The sequence below is a fragment of the Sturnira hondurensis genome, unplaced genomic scaffold, assembly GCF_014824575.4.
Source record: "Sturnira hondurensis isolate 20B ecotype Veracruz unplaced genomic scaffold, ASM1482457v3 Scaffold0020903, whole genome shotgun sequence".
In the NCBI taxonomy this organism is placed as follows: domain Eukaryota; kingdom Metazoa; phylum Chordata; class Mammalia; order Chiroptera; family Phyllostomidae; genus Sturnira; species Sturnira hondurensis.
Genome location: NW_028093534.1, coordinates 2,782,305 through 2,794,520, shown reverse-complemented (window position 1 = coordinate 2,794,520; position 12,216 = coordinate 2,782,305). Strand labels below are relative to the sequence as shown.

The 12,216-nt window shown below is 43.7% G+C and overlaps 1 protein-coding gene across 3 annotated transcripts; it reads right to left on the bottom strand.

Annotated features, from left to right (window-relative positions):
* Positions 1-408: 408 nt before the first annotated feature.
* On the bottom strand, positions 409-3,574 carry RHEBL1 (RHEB like 1). 3 transcript variants are annotated; one of them, XM_037031016.1, is made up of 8 exons: positions 3,333-3,574; positions 2,662-2,733; positions 2,245-2,312; positions 1,887-1,969; positions 1,741-1,797; positions 1,500-1,547; positions 1,073-1,154; positions 409-906 (listed from the first exon to the last, which is right to left on the bottom strand). In XM_037031016.1, the coding sequence occupies exons 1-8, from the start codon at positions 3,382-3,384 to the stop codon at positions 817-819; spliced, it is 552 nt and encodes a 183-aa protein (XP_036886911.1). In that variant the 5' UTR covers positions 3,385-3,574; the 3' UTR covers positions 409-816. The 3 variants fall into 3 exon arrangements, with proteins under 3 accessions (XP_036886911.1, XP_036886910.1, XP_036886912.1); XM_037031015.1 differs by lacking the exon at positions 409-906 and having other exon boundaries at positions 913-1,154; XM_037031017.1 differs by lacking the exons at positions 409-906; positions 2,662-2,733 and having other exon boundaries at positions 913-1,154.
* Positions 3,575-12,216: the final 8,642 nt, after the last annotated feature.

Sequence of the window (12,216 nt, the reverse complement as noted above, 5' to 3'; positions counted from 1 at the left end):
GCGGTTTAGTCATACTCCTCAATTCTTACAATATTAGGAATGAGGGGCTTTCTTCCTCTTCCCCAAATCCTACCCTCTCTGAGTTCCAGCAAATGCCAAGGCCCAGGAAAGAAGCTAGGTCAGCATGTGGCAGCTGGCCACTAGAGGGTGGTGTTTCTGTAGTAAACGGGCTCTTGGATGGGAGTGGCAGCCAACAGGTACCTGTATAGGGAGAACCCAGTAGAAACCAAAAGCTGGGAAAGGCAAGTAGTAAGTCTTAGGGTGATGATTCTGAATGAGTAAGGAATTTGAATGAGGTAGTTGGAAAGAAATTAGCCCTGATTCCCCACCAAAGACCACAGTCATCAATACTTGAAAAATGGATAGTGGCCCTGAGCTCTTCCCATACACAGAGAAGTCAACAACAAAAAGATTTCTCAGTTTATTTGCATATATACATTCTCACCCCAGGGAGCCAGTTCCACTTCTGGAGTCCCCAGCTCCCTTCACCCAGACAATATCCAAAACCTACATAGGAGACTGGGTCCTGAATAAATAATACTCAGGACTCATATCGCAACCCTGCAGGTTACAAGAATTCATTTAGCAAAAACAGAGGCCAGTGCCCATGAGACATTCTTGCCCCTTTTGTAAACATTGACAACCAGGCCACTGGAGCCTGGAGAAAGTGTGCAAACATGAGGGTACCATACTGTGTTCCCAGAGGACCAGGGACACAGCTGGCAACCATACCCGTGAAGTCCTGAGAACCTGCCCCCACTGGAGCCTGGCAAGTGCCAGGGGAAGAATCCAGGCAGCTATGCCATGCCTGAGGGCTCACATGAGACTGCAGCGGCGCTCTTGTCCATAGGAATTTTCCACACGGGCAATCTCCTGGATGACTTTAGTGAAGATGCCTTGAGTCAACTGCGTGGGATAGAGGTTCAGAGCAAAAAAGTCAGTGAGTTCACTGCCAATGATACCATCCAGTTCTGAAGTGAATACCCCACTCTTCCACCATCCCCAACACCAAGCAATTCCATAAGGAAAATACTGCCAACCCCACCACCTCCCTAATCTTCAGGCCCAGCACCTGACTTTCTCGAGCAGAAGACTCCATAAATGTTGCACCCCAGGACTCTGCCAGCTTCTTCCCTTCGATTGCCTGCACCTCCCTAGAACCAAATTTGGGATACGAAGATGGAGGACAGTAATGTCCTCATGTTCTCTGCAAAATCTTTATAGATTCTGGACTTCTTCTAACCCATCCCACTTCCAAGGTTTAGATGGAGGGTTGGGGAAGGAGAAAATATAAGTAAAACAAAGAAGACTGGAACTGAGGCTTGAAATATGAAATTATAACTTTTGCAACAGAAGGGTTATCTTGTTTTAACTTTCAAGTTAGAAACAAAAAGTGATGAAATGACTTGTTCAAGTCAGTGGCAGAGCCGGGACTGGAGCATGCCTGATTTCTTGTCCAGCTCATTTTCCTTGGCCTTGAGCTGCAGAGATTTCCATACCTGTCTGGAGAGAGATCTGCCTTGTTTCCCACTAGCACCACCGGCAGCCTGTGAGAAAACAGCAGGATCCCTTCTAACTGCCTGTAGACCCCAACATTCTTCACATCAGGACTGGACAACTCCCCAGCAAACCAGACAAGATCTACATCCCAGCTTCCTCCTAAATAAAGCCAATTGTCCTCTCTGTTAGCTCCCATGCTGCAGTGTCCACCCTATGTCTCTATGCATGAGGCCCACTTACCGGGTTTTCCCATGGCCTTCATGTAGTTTTTGGTACAGACTCTCAATGACTTGGAAGCTTTAAACACAAGAAATGGAGCTATAACTTTATTCTGGGACAACCCTCAGATCCTCACAAGTCCCCCACTTACAACCTTGGTCACTTACCTATGCAGAGAGGTGACAGAATACACAAGCACATAACCATGGACCCCAATGATGAATGAATAGGGAAGAATGCTGTACTCATCCTGACAAGAAATAGAAACACCAATATCTAGATCCATAACACTCAGATGTCAAAGGTTGGTGGGCTGCATCCTGGGTACCCTCCCTGGGGCACTCCCAATTCCAGTCACTTTCATTCAACAAGTATTTATGGAATAGCTCCAATGAGTGCTACACACTACTAGATGCTAAAATGCTTTCCTTTTAATACTACTTTACAAATGAGACACGGGGGCTACCAGACTTTATCTCCCAGGACTGAACTGTCACATTTAGATACCCTAACCCAAACTAGTACCTGCCCTGCTGTGTCCACCAGGTGTAGGTGAAACTCATCTTTTCCAAGAGTCACTATCTTGCTGTAAGCTGAAAAGAAAAGAAAATTTTACTGTGAGTGCCTTGTAAGGCTAGTGATGTGTGCCCTGATACATTCTTAACCCTGGGGGAGAGACATAGATGGACCAGGTCCAGGGAGCTCTCCAGGAAATTGGAGAGACAATATTAAGGTTCTTATTGTCTACATCTACACCATCCTGGACTCAGTATCTTGCATAATCCACACTCCAGCTCCACTCATAGAATAGAATTGCTAGAGAAGAGATTAGATTTAATATCTATTTAAATCATTCATTGGCACCAGGAAAATCCCACATTATGGAGGTGTGTGGGACACCCAAGCCCTCCCTGGCCCATCCCTAGGGAGAAGTCCACTCACTATTCTCCACTGTAGGATCATAGCCTTCCAAGAACTCGCCCTCCACAAATTGATGTGCCAAAGATGTCTTCCCTGTGGGAAGCAGTAGTAGTTGTATCTAAATCAGCTATCCACATTCACACTTTCTGTCCTTTTGGGCTGTGGCCCCGGAGTGAAGGGGACCCCAAATTAGGGGCCAAACTAGGTTGTGAGCGCCCCATGCGATGCTTTTTTTTAACCTTCCCTCACCCTCTTTCAGCCCTGGGTCTCTGCACCTTGGCTACCGAATGCATTCAGTAGCCCCGCAGGAAGCTTTTCCCCACCCACCTCAGGAAAGATCCGAGATTCCCTAGGATCAAGTCTGCTCCACACTCGGACACCAGCGACTTGCCCAACACAGACCGCGCCCTGTCATCAAACGCCGACCCCACCCCTACCGCCCAGAGTAACACTGGAAACCACTCCGGTGTTCCGGCAGCCAAGTCCACATTAACACGTACATATTCCGCTTCCTGCAGCCCTCCACACACTACCACCACCCCAGGCTTTCCTTCAACATCCTTTCAATCCTCGTTCTACATCTCCATTCTAACGATGCCACCATTCTTCCCGGGTCGTGTTCCCGAGACAGCGCGCCTCCTCTGGCCACAAAGCGGCGGTGCCTCCATGCTCTCCCCAGGGCGGAGACTCACCTACAGAGCGGTACCCGAGGATGACCACCTTCCTATAGCGGACTAGCGGCATGGCAGGAGCCGGCCCCGAAGGGCTTGCAGAACTGCGAGCTGAGAAAGCCCTAAGAAGAGGAGGCCACAGTGTAGACAGGTGCAGCAGCCGGCACAAAAAAGCGCTCACCCCAAGCTGCCAGGGTAAGCTAGAAAGAAACCAAAACAAGCGCCGCGCCCGCAGCTCACCACGTGATCACAACACAGCAAGACTAAAGCAAGGGAGCGGCGCTCTGAAAGAACTACAGTGCCGCGCTGCTCCGGGCTCCACCCCTCAGGCCGCTTGCCATTGGTCTATTAGAAAGGATTAGGGTGGGGCCACCAGCCGGAGGCAAGGGTGGGCCTCACGTGTAGCGGGAGAACTAGAAGCTGCGCGTGCGCAGACTGGAGCCGGTTCATTCATAAAGAAACAGAAAGGAACCCGGGGTCCTAGAGGTGTTTGTGCATTTGCAAGCCAGCAGAAGTGGCTGCAGAGAATCGTTGATAGAAAATACCCATTGCGGTTGGCCTGGACTTTCTGGTCAAAAGATTTTAGGCCTCCCTTTTCCAAGGTCTCTGGGGTCCTTGGATAGGGGGGGGAAAAAAAGCCAGTTCTGATATATTCCCAATGCTTTCCACAGCCTTCAGCCCCAGATCTTTACTGCCATGTTTCCACAGTCTTCGGGATCTAACATAACTTGGGAACTTCAATTATTATTCTTGGGCAAATTGTTAGAATTCGTGGCCAGGACGTCTGAGGTTTCATTGTCAACATCATCGTCAACGCATTTGTTCATTCAACAAATAGTTACTAAGTGTATACTTCATGATCTGGGCATTGCCTTACTTTTGAAAATAAAGTGATGTACATGAGAAACAAGGTCCCTGAATTCATGAAACTTAAAACCGATTTGAGAAGAGACAAACATAAACAAGGAAATACTAGGTAGTATTAGGTGCAAAAGGCGGCACAATAAGAAACGACCATTTTATGTCCTGGTGTGGTAGTTAAGTTGATTAGAGAGTTGTCCGAAAATGCCAAAGTTGAATTGGATCTCAGGTCAGGGCACACACAAGAATCAACAAAAAAAATGTATAAATATGTAGAACAAAAATCTTTCTCTTCTAATTCCCCTTTCCTGCTCTCAAGTCAATAAATAAAAAATTTTAAAACAAGAAATGGTCATTTTAGATTAGTGATACTTCCTCTTAAAGGAAGCCCTGTTTAAACTCAGGTCTGAGTGACAATAAGAGGCCAGCTAGCACAAGATTCTCACAGAAGAATCCTTCATTGTTGGTGTTCTGGCACGAAAACAAAATAAATGTTTTAAATTCTAGGAGAGAGAGAGACCTGTTAGCCTAAAGCAGATGAAGCCTAAGAGGATGGCAGGAACCAGGCCATGTAAAAGGAGTTGGGATAATTCTAGTACCTAGAAAGTTGTTGATGATGTTTAAGTTGGAGCAAGACATGAGCTGAATTGTGTTTCTTAAAATCCCCCTCACTGTGGAGAAGGGATAGGGGTTTGAAGGGAACAAAAGCAAGTGGGGAAGCAGAGAGAACAGCTACATACTGTTACTTGTAGTCACACGAAAGGTGAAGGTGGTAGAGATGAATGAAGTAAGAATCTGGGATTTCTTGGAAGTAAGTTTTGAGGCTGACGGGAGGCTGACGGCAAGCTGACTTGCTGAAGAACTGGATACAGGAGGTGAGGGAAAGAAAACAGGTGCATTTCATTGTTATTTCATTTAATATTCACAAAAGCCCTAAGGTTGATAATTGGTATATTCATTCACTCATGAACAAATATTTACCAAACAACCACCATGTCCCAGGCACCCTTCCAGGTGCTGGGAAAAGAACAAGGAACAACACAGACAAGTTCTTTGCTCTACAAAGAGCAAGTATTCTTTTGGGAGAAGATGAACAATCTACAAATAAACAATAAATAAATTACAACAAAAAAGTTATAACTGCAATGAGAAAAAACAAGATATTAGTGGGGATAACTTGGGGTGTGACACTCCTCTTTTTTTTACGTGATGTCCTAGAAAGTCTGAGAAACTGACATTTGTACCTGCGACTTGAATGATGGTTAGTTCTTACGTTAGAAATGTGTAAATTGAGAGGCACACAGGTAGCACACAGAAGTTATTTCTCCTGGACTGCCTTGGTGAAATGGGTATTTAAGAATTGAATTATACCGGAGGCTTTGTAAACTACAGAATCATCTAATGCTTTAAAAAATCCAGATTTATGAAAGCTGTTTCAAAAAGCCATTTCTCAATCTGGTCTCAGAAAGAAACTCCAAAATGCTTTTTCTATGGAGTAAAGGAAGTTCCTTGCAGGTTAGCAATTTTGGTGGTAACTGGGCCTGAGTGAGGTTGGTGGTGATTCTTGATTCGGTCTTAACTATTGTAAGACAGAACAAAGAACTGGATTCAATTAAATTCAATAAAAATTTATTTATCTTCTACTTTGTACCAGGCACTCTTGCTACATGTTACACAGCAGGGATATAAAGATATGTAAGTGATGCCTTATACACTCTTTGTCTTCCCACTCTTTTCCAGCCAGTTTTGTGTCCAAGGGGCAGACCTTGCCCCCTAAATCCCAATGGGGTTCAGTCACAGGGGAGCACTCATAGAAGATCAAATGGAGGGAAGACAGTGTCTACGTCCCCCATGGAAGGTCACAGCACCTCTCAAGGTATGTCAACCCCCCCACACACACAGCTCTTTTATGCTGCTTCTAGTAGCCCCCTCCCCTTACCCCTCAATCCTACCATGGTGACAGCCTCTCTGACACTCATCCTGGGGTACTGTTCTACCCCTTGGGGTTTCTCTATGCCCTGCCCACATCTTTGTAAATAGTCTTAGTATTAAGTATCCTCAAAGTCTCTTGTTTTTAGTCAGGAAGAAAGCAAAGGGACTAATACAAAGGGCTTTCTCCTCATGTGGCCTACTAAATAAGAGATCTCAGCAGATTTTCAGCTACATCTATCTCCTTGAACAAAACTGTATTATGTGGTCATCTCTAGCAGCAAGGGAACCTGGAAATTTTAGTATTTTTATTTTCTACCCTCTATATTGAGGTAAGGGGGGAAAAAGGAGAGCATAAATAAATGTTTAATGAACCACTCTACAATCTCAAGACCAAGATATTTGTTTATTAAATATCAATCACCTAAAAAAGCAATGCCTAAGTGGTTACTTCTTGAAGATCATAGATAGCCCTGGCTGTTGTAGTTCAGTGGATTGAGCTCGTGCCTGTGAACCACACGATCGCGGTTCAATTCCTAGTCAGGGCACATGCCTGGGTTGCAGACCAGTTCCCAGCAAGGGACTCATGAGAGACAACCATACATTGATATTTCTCTCCTTCTCTCCTTCCCTTCCTCGCTAAAGATAAATAAACAAAAATCTTTTTAAAATTTTTTTTAAAGATCATAGATATATAAAGATCACCAATACAGGATCAAATAAAGGAAGTAAATTATCTTAATATTAGGTAAATGGGCTTGGAATAAAATTTCTAGTGACAGCATTATATATTGTTATGTCTCAAACAACTGAGACAAAATAAGACAAAATGCTACCATGAAAGTGTTTTAAGTATCTCTATGAAAAGTGAGACGATTTTTACTATTTCTGCATCAAAATTATGGGTTGCATGGCATAAGTCTTCAGGTATTCTTGGTTTTCCACAGCTTTGGTGGAGAGACAGTTATGAGTTCACGTCCCTGTTGATGTATCAGTTATTTACTGTTGCAAACAAAATATATAAAAACTTGGTGGTTTAAAACAAACAACAAATTTCTCATGATTCTGTGGGTTGAATTAGCAATTCTGTTCTCTCTCCTGGACTCACCCATATGGCAACTAGAGGCCACAGGCCCTGTTGGATGTCCTTCTCCTTCGACTACACCTACAGTTATAGCTCTCTGTGGGTCCTTGTAACTCTTCCTCCCCTTAACCCTTCAGGCCTAGGACTTACCACCTCTAGTAGCTCCCTACTGATGCCAGACTCAGAACGCTTTACCACTCTTGTAGATACTCCTTCATCCTGGCCGCACCTTTATGAACAGACCTTTCATTATACTCTCCTCAATTCCCCATTCGGGTGTGCAAACTCTTTCCTCCAAGGATTCTGCATGATATACTTCTGAATGTTTTACTAAGGAAAACCATCAAATAAAAGATTAGAAGACAAAATTATATTGTCTCATGTTACAGTATAAGTAGCTAGAAGCATAGAGTAAGAAAACATTCTTCAAAAAAAGAAAAGAAAGAAACAGAATAAAGCTAATTATTCTGTCTGCAAGGATCAGAGATTTCACAATGTAATTGACAATTGAGATGGGCCTTAAATCTTAGAAGACTCTAAGGGAAAAAGCAAAATGCTAAGGGAAGAGCGAAAACAATGTGTCTGGAATAACAAGTGGACACTGTACACGGAGCACTCTCTGTGTGTGGGCCATGTGAAAATTAAGGCTGGTAATTAGTCTGGGATCAGATCAGGGATGGCTTTGAATGCCAGCTTTAAGAGTTTAACCTTTATTTGATTCCCCTAGGGTTCTCAAAATATACCACTAGTGGTATATGACATGACTTAAGTAATACACACATTTTTAAAAATTGCTATGTAATTTTAAATCATGGTAGAAAATATAATAGCTATAATGCCAAAACTATGAGTTCATAAATATTCTTGCTTAGAAGAGATTAAAGTTGGTAGTAAGACAAATTAGTTGAATTAGAGAAAAACATTAAATAATTATATGTGTGGAAAGGGACCTTAGACATCCTTATGGAAATAACAGGATTTGGAAAGCACTGCAATAAGCATTGGAACCTTTGCTGGTTTTTTTTGGTGGGGTGTTGGGGGGAGGGCAGTGCCATGAGGAGAGCGGGGCTTTGTAAGGATCACACTGGTGGCCTTGTGGAGAATGTACAGAGAGAGGTGGGGGCCAGAGGCAGCAAGCCCTATTAGGAAACCAATACCATGAGGGGAAAGATGAGGGTAGTAACAAAGAAGATGGTGAAGACTCATACAAAGAGTACTCCAGGTAGAAGTTACAAAATTGATGACCTGATTAAAGGAGATCCAGTGAAGAAAGATGGCAACTTCATTTATAAAATCAGACGGCATGAGAAGAAGAGGAATTTTTAAGTGAGGGCATGGGGAAATCATTGAATTAAGGTACTTTTTATTTAATCTTTATTGTATTTTATTCTGTTACCATTTAGTCCCCTTATACCCTTCCCCTGTGTATTTATTCTTGACCCATGGATTTTGGAATGCTTCTCAGATGTTCACATGTCAATGGGCCAGTTAGGGATATAGGCGTGCCACAGAAAAATAATCAGGATGTACATACAGGCATCTTCTTGTACGTTCCATATGTCTACTTCTCCCTTTACTTCTTCTGTTAGCATGTAATATGATAAACACCAACCCATTTTAGGAAAATGGGAAGTACTTAGCTCCTCTCCGGGGATCTTGCTCAATCCAGGGACCACAACCTGCAACTCACAAAATAATTGAATTATAAGCTCTTAGAGCTGGGAGATCTTGGTGATCATCTGGTACAGGTATTTCCAAACTTGAGGGCGCATCAGAGTCACCTGTAGGACTTGTTAGTGCAAAGATTGCTGGGCTCCACACTAAAGTTTTTGATTCAGTAGGTCTGAGCAGACCTCAAGAATTTGTATTTAAACAGGTTTCCAGGTGATAGTGAGGTTGCCAGTCTGAGGATTACACTTTGAGAATCACCGATGTAGTACAAATTCTCTAGACTACAGGCTGGAAAACTGCAGCCTGGAAAAGTTAAGTGCTTCACAGTAGCGAAACATAGTGGAAAGAACATGGACTTGGCAGTTAAATAGACCTGATTTTAAATCCTGGATTATGCCCTGGCTGGTGTAGCTCAATGGATTGAGCCTGGGCCTGTGAACTAGAGGATCACAGTTCGATTTCCAGTCAGGGCACATGCCTGGGTTGCAGGCCAGTTCTCAGCAGGAGATACACAAGAGGCAACCATACATTAATATTTATCCCCCTCTCTTCTTCCCTTCCCCTCTAGAGATAAATAAATGAAGTCTTAAAAAAAGATCCTGGATTATTCATTATGTGACCTCAAGCAGGCTACTTAACTATTCTGAGCCTCAGTTTCTCTTCTGTGAAATGGCTAGAACAAGATAGACGAGATAGACATTTGCCATTTTTTCTGGCCACCAACAGAAAGATGGAGTTCCAGGGCAGACAGTGGCAGCAGGGTCAGCAGTGCCTTCAAGCTTCCAGTGTCAGGGCAGTGGTCTGCAATTGCAATGTCTAGTGTTCAGTGGCAGTTGCCAAAGTACTCCAACTATCTTGGTTCTATAATTTGAGGCATCGTTTCTGACTACATAGCCTTGGAACCCAGGCCCTCAGGCCCATGTGTGACCCTTTTAAATCCTTCTGGAATCAAGCACTTATTTTTGCACAACTGTTGTGAAAAGCAAATGAGATCATGTGTGTGATATCCTTATCACTCTATAAAGAAACAGTTGGTATTCACCACATTGAAGCCACCATAATAATTATCATTATTAGTTTAAAAGTGAATTCCTACCCTGATTGGTATGGCTCAGCAGATTGAGTGCTGGACTGTGATCCAAAAGGTAACTGGTTCAATTACCCACTGGGGCACATGCCTGGGTTGCAGGCCAGGTTGTGCAAAAGACAACCAATCGATGTTTCTCTCCCTCTCTTCTCCATACTTTCCTCTCCCTCTCTCTCTCTCTCTCAAAATAAATAAATAAATAAATAAAATGTTAAAAGTGAATTCCCAGTTTGGCTAGAGGGAGATGGTCAGAGGAGGGCAGATGGTCTGGCTCCCTCCCTGGACATCACTGAGAATGACGATCCTGGGAAGAGCACCCAGTGGAGCCGACTTGGGAACTGGACTGGCTCATAACAACTCCGAATGGTCATGTGCCAGGGAAGCCTCACCCTAATTCACAAGCACCTGACCCAGGTCGCACCATGCCAATGTACCCATTGCTTTCTCTTCCATCACCCAGGATGCACGTCCTCTCTCTAGGCCCCAGATTCCAAGGCATTGCCTTTTCTGGCAAGGCAAACATAAGCATAAATTCAAAATAAAAGGAGAGGACTCTCTCTGTGGGGTATTTCCGCCAGGTCATACGGAGGCCTGAGAAACCATCCCTGCCCCACCAGTGACCACACTGGGCATGTCCCTCCCCAGGAAAATCCTGGGCACACAATAACAATTCTGATTGACTGAGTTTCCCCTTTGCTACATTCCATTTGGGATTAATAGGTTGGTATTGGCTGATCAATTACTCTTTCATTTTATTTTTTAAAAGATTTTATTTATTTATTTTTCAAGAGAGGGGAAGGGAGGGAGAAAGAGAGGGAGAGAACCACCAATGTGAGAGAGAAACATTGATCAGTTGCCTCCTGCATGTGCCACTACTGGGGACCAAACCCACAACCCAGGCACGTGCCCTGACCAGGAACTGAATCTATGACCTTTCAGTCTGCAGGATGACGCCCAACCCACTGAGCCGCATTGGCCAGGGCTAGAGAGATCCTTTTAAAACCCAAAATTGATCAGGTCACTCTTATATGCTAAAACATAATTAATTTAATTTATTTAAATCACTGCCTGTTTCAGTAGAAAAATACCAAAAATCCTCAGCATAATATAATGCCTATTAGCACTTCCCAAGGCTTAATAAAAATTTCTTGAAAAGAGGGAGTCAAGTCTCTGGACCTGGGAGGAACTGCCTTGTACCTTTGTGTATTAATTTTGCCTTGCTTTGTTTAAATCTCAGAGCACCTCCTTATTTCCAACGTCTTAGAAGCACTTCATTGTAGTCTCTGGCATCTCTTACAAAGTGATTTCCTCAAGGACACACAGCTGGTGCATAAGCACCAAATAGAATATATAGCTCAATTGTTCTTAACTGTCAAATTATAGTTAAGTGAGAAGCAATCACAGTTTAAAAGTGACAACCACTAGTATGATGCTTGATCCTCCTGCAACACTCCCACCAAGTTTCTAGGCCTTGGTATAGAGCCTTTCAAAGATAAGGATATCCACCTCCTCACCTGATCAAAGAAGCCCCTTCATCTTTAGATGATTCTAATGGTTATTGAAAATCAGACATTTCAAAGAATAATCTACCCTAGCCTGTTTATCAAAAGGTAGAGAGAAGGAGAGAAAAGAGGCTGTGTGTGAGAGAGACCCACACCCTCCTTCTTGTGGTAGCCCTGAAGTGCTTTGGGCCAGCTGCCTTCAAGAGAAGAGGAAGGTGGGTGACTTTGGCTTAAGCTTAGTTCAAGGAGAGATTCATAATATCTAGTCTCAAATATTCTACAAGATACTAGAGACCCATCAGGGACTAGAACAAGGAAGGGATGTGTGTTGAGGAAATGTGATTAAGCTCAGCTCACATGTTGGGTGGAATCCCAGCTGCTGCAGCTGCTGAGGGCTTAACCAGCTGTTCCCTGGGCAGCTGCAATGTTCAGCCCAGACCTGGCTCTCAGGGTGGCAGCTCTGTCTCAGCTTAGGGCCATCAGGTCCAAGCTAAGCCAAGGCTCCGCTGGAAAAACTGTTGGAAAGCAAAAGAGAATAGAAGAAAGGAAAGAAAGAAAGAAAGAAGAAAAAAAAAAAGAAAAGTCCCCGTTCCGAGGACTTCTGTTTGGACATCATGTGATTCGAAATCATGCAACTGTTTTTAGGTTATGTGGTTCCAAGGAGAAAAGAAGAGAGGTGGTTTAGGTTTTCAGAGAAAAGCAAAGCCAGGGCTGGAGGTATCACCTTCATTCTGTTCCTATCCCCTCCTGTCCTGCTCCAATACCCCTGCC

What these genes read in the sequence shown, in the direction of transcription:
- RHEBL1 (XM_037031015.1), bottom strand. Translation starts at nt 3,384, where the DNA reads ATGCCGCTAGTCCGCTATAGGAAGGTGGTCATCCTCGGGTACCGCTCT. An exon ending in CCTCGGGTACCGCTCTGTAG is followed by an intron (nt 2,734 to 3,332) that starts GTGAGTCTCCGC and finishes TGCTTCCCACAG; the next exon opens with GGAAGACATCTTTGGCACAT. An exon ending in TGGTGGACACAGCAGGGCAG is followed by an intron (nt 1,970 to 2,244) that starts GTACTAGTTTGG and finishes ATTTCTTGTCAG; the next exon opens with GATGAGTACAGCATTCTTCC.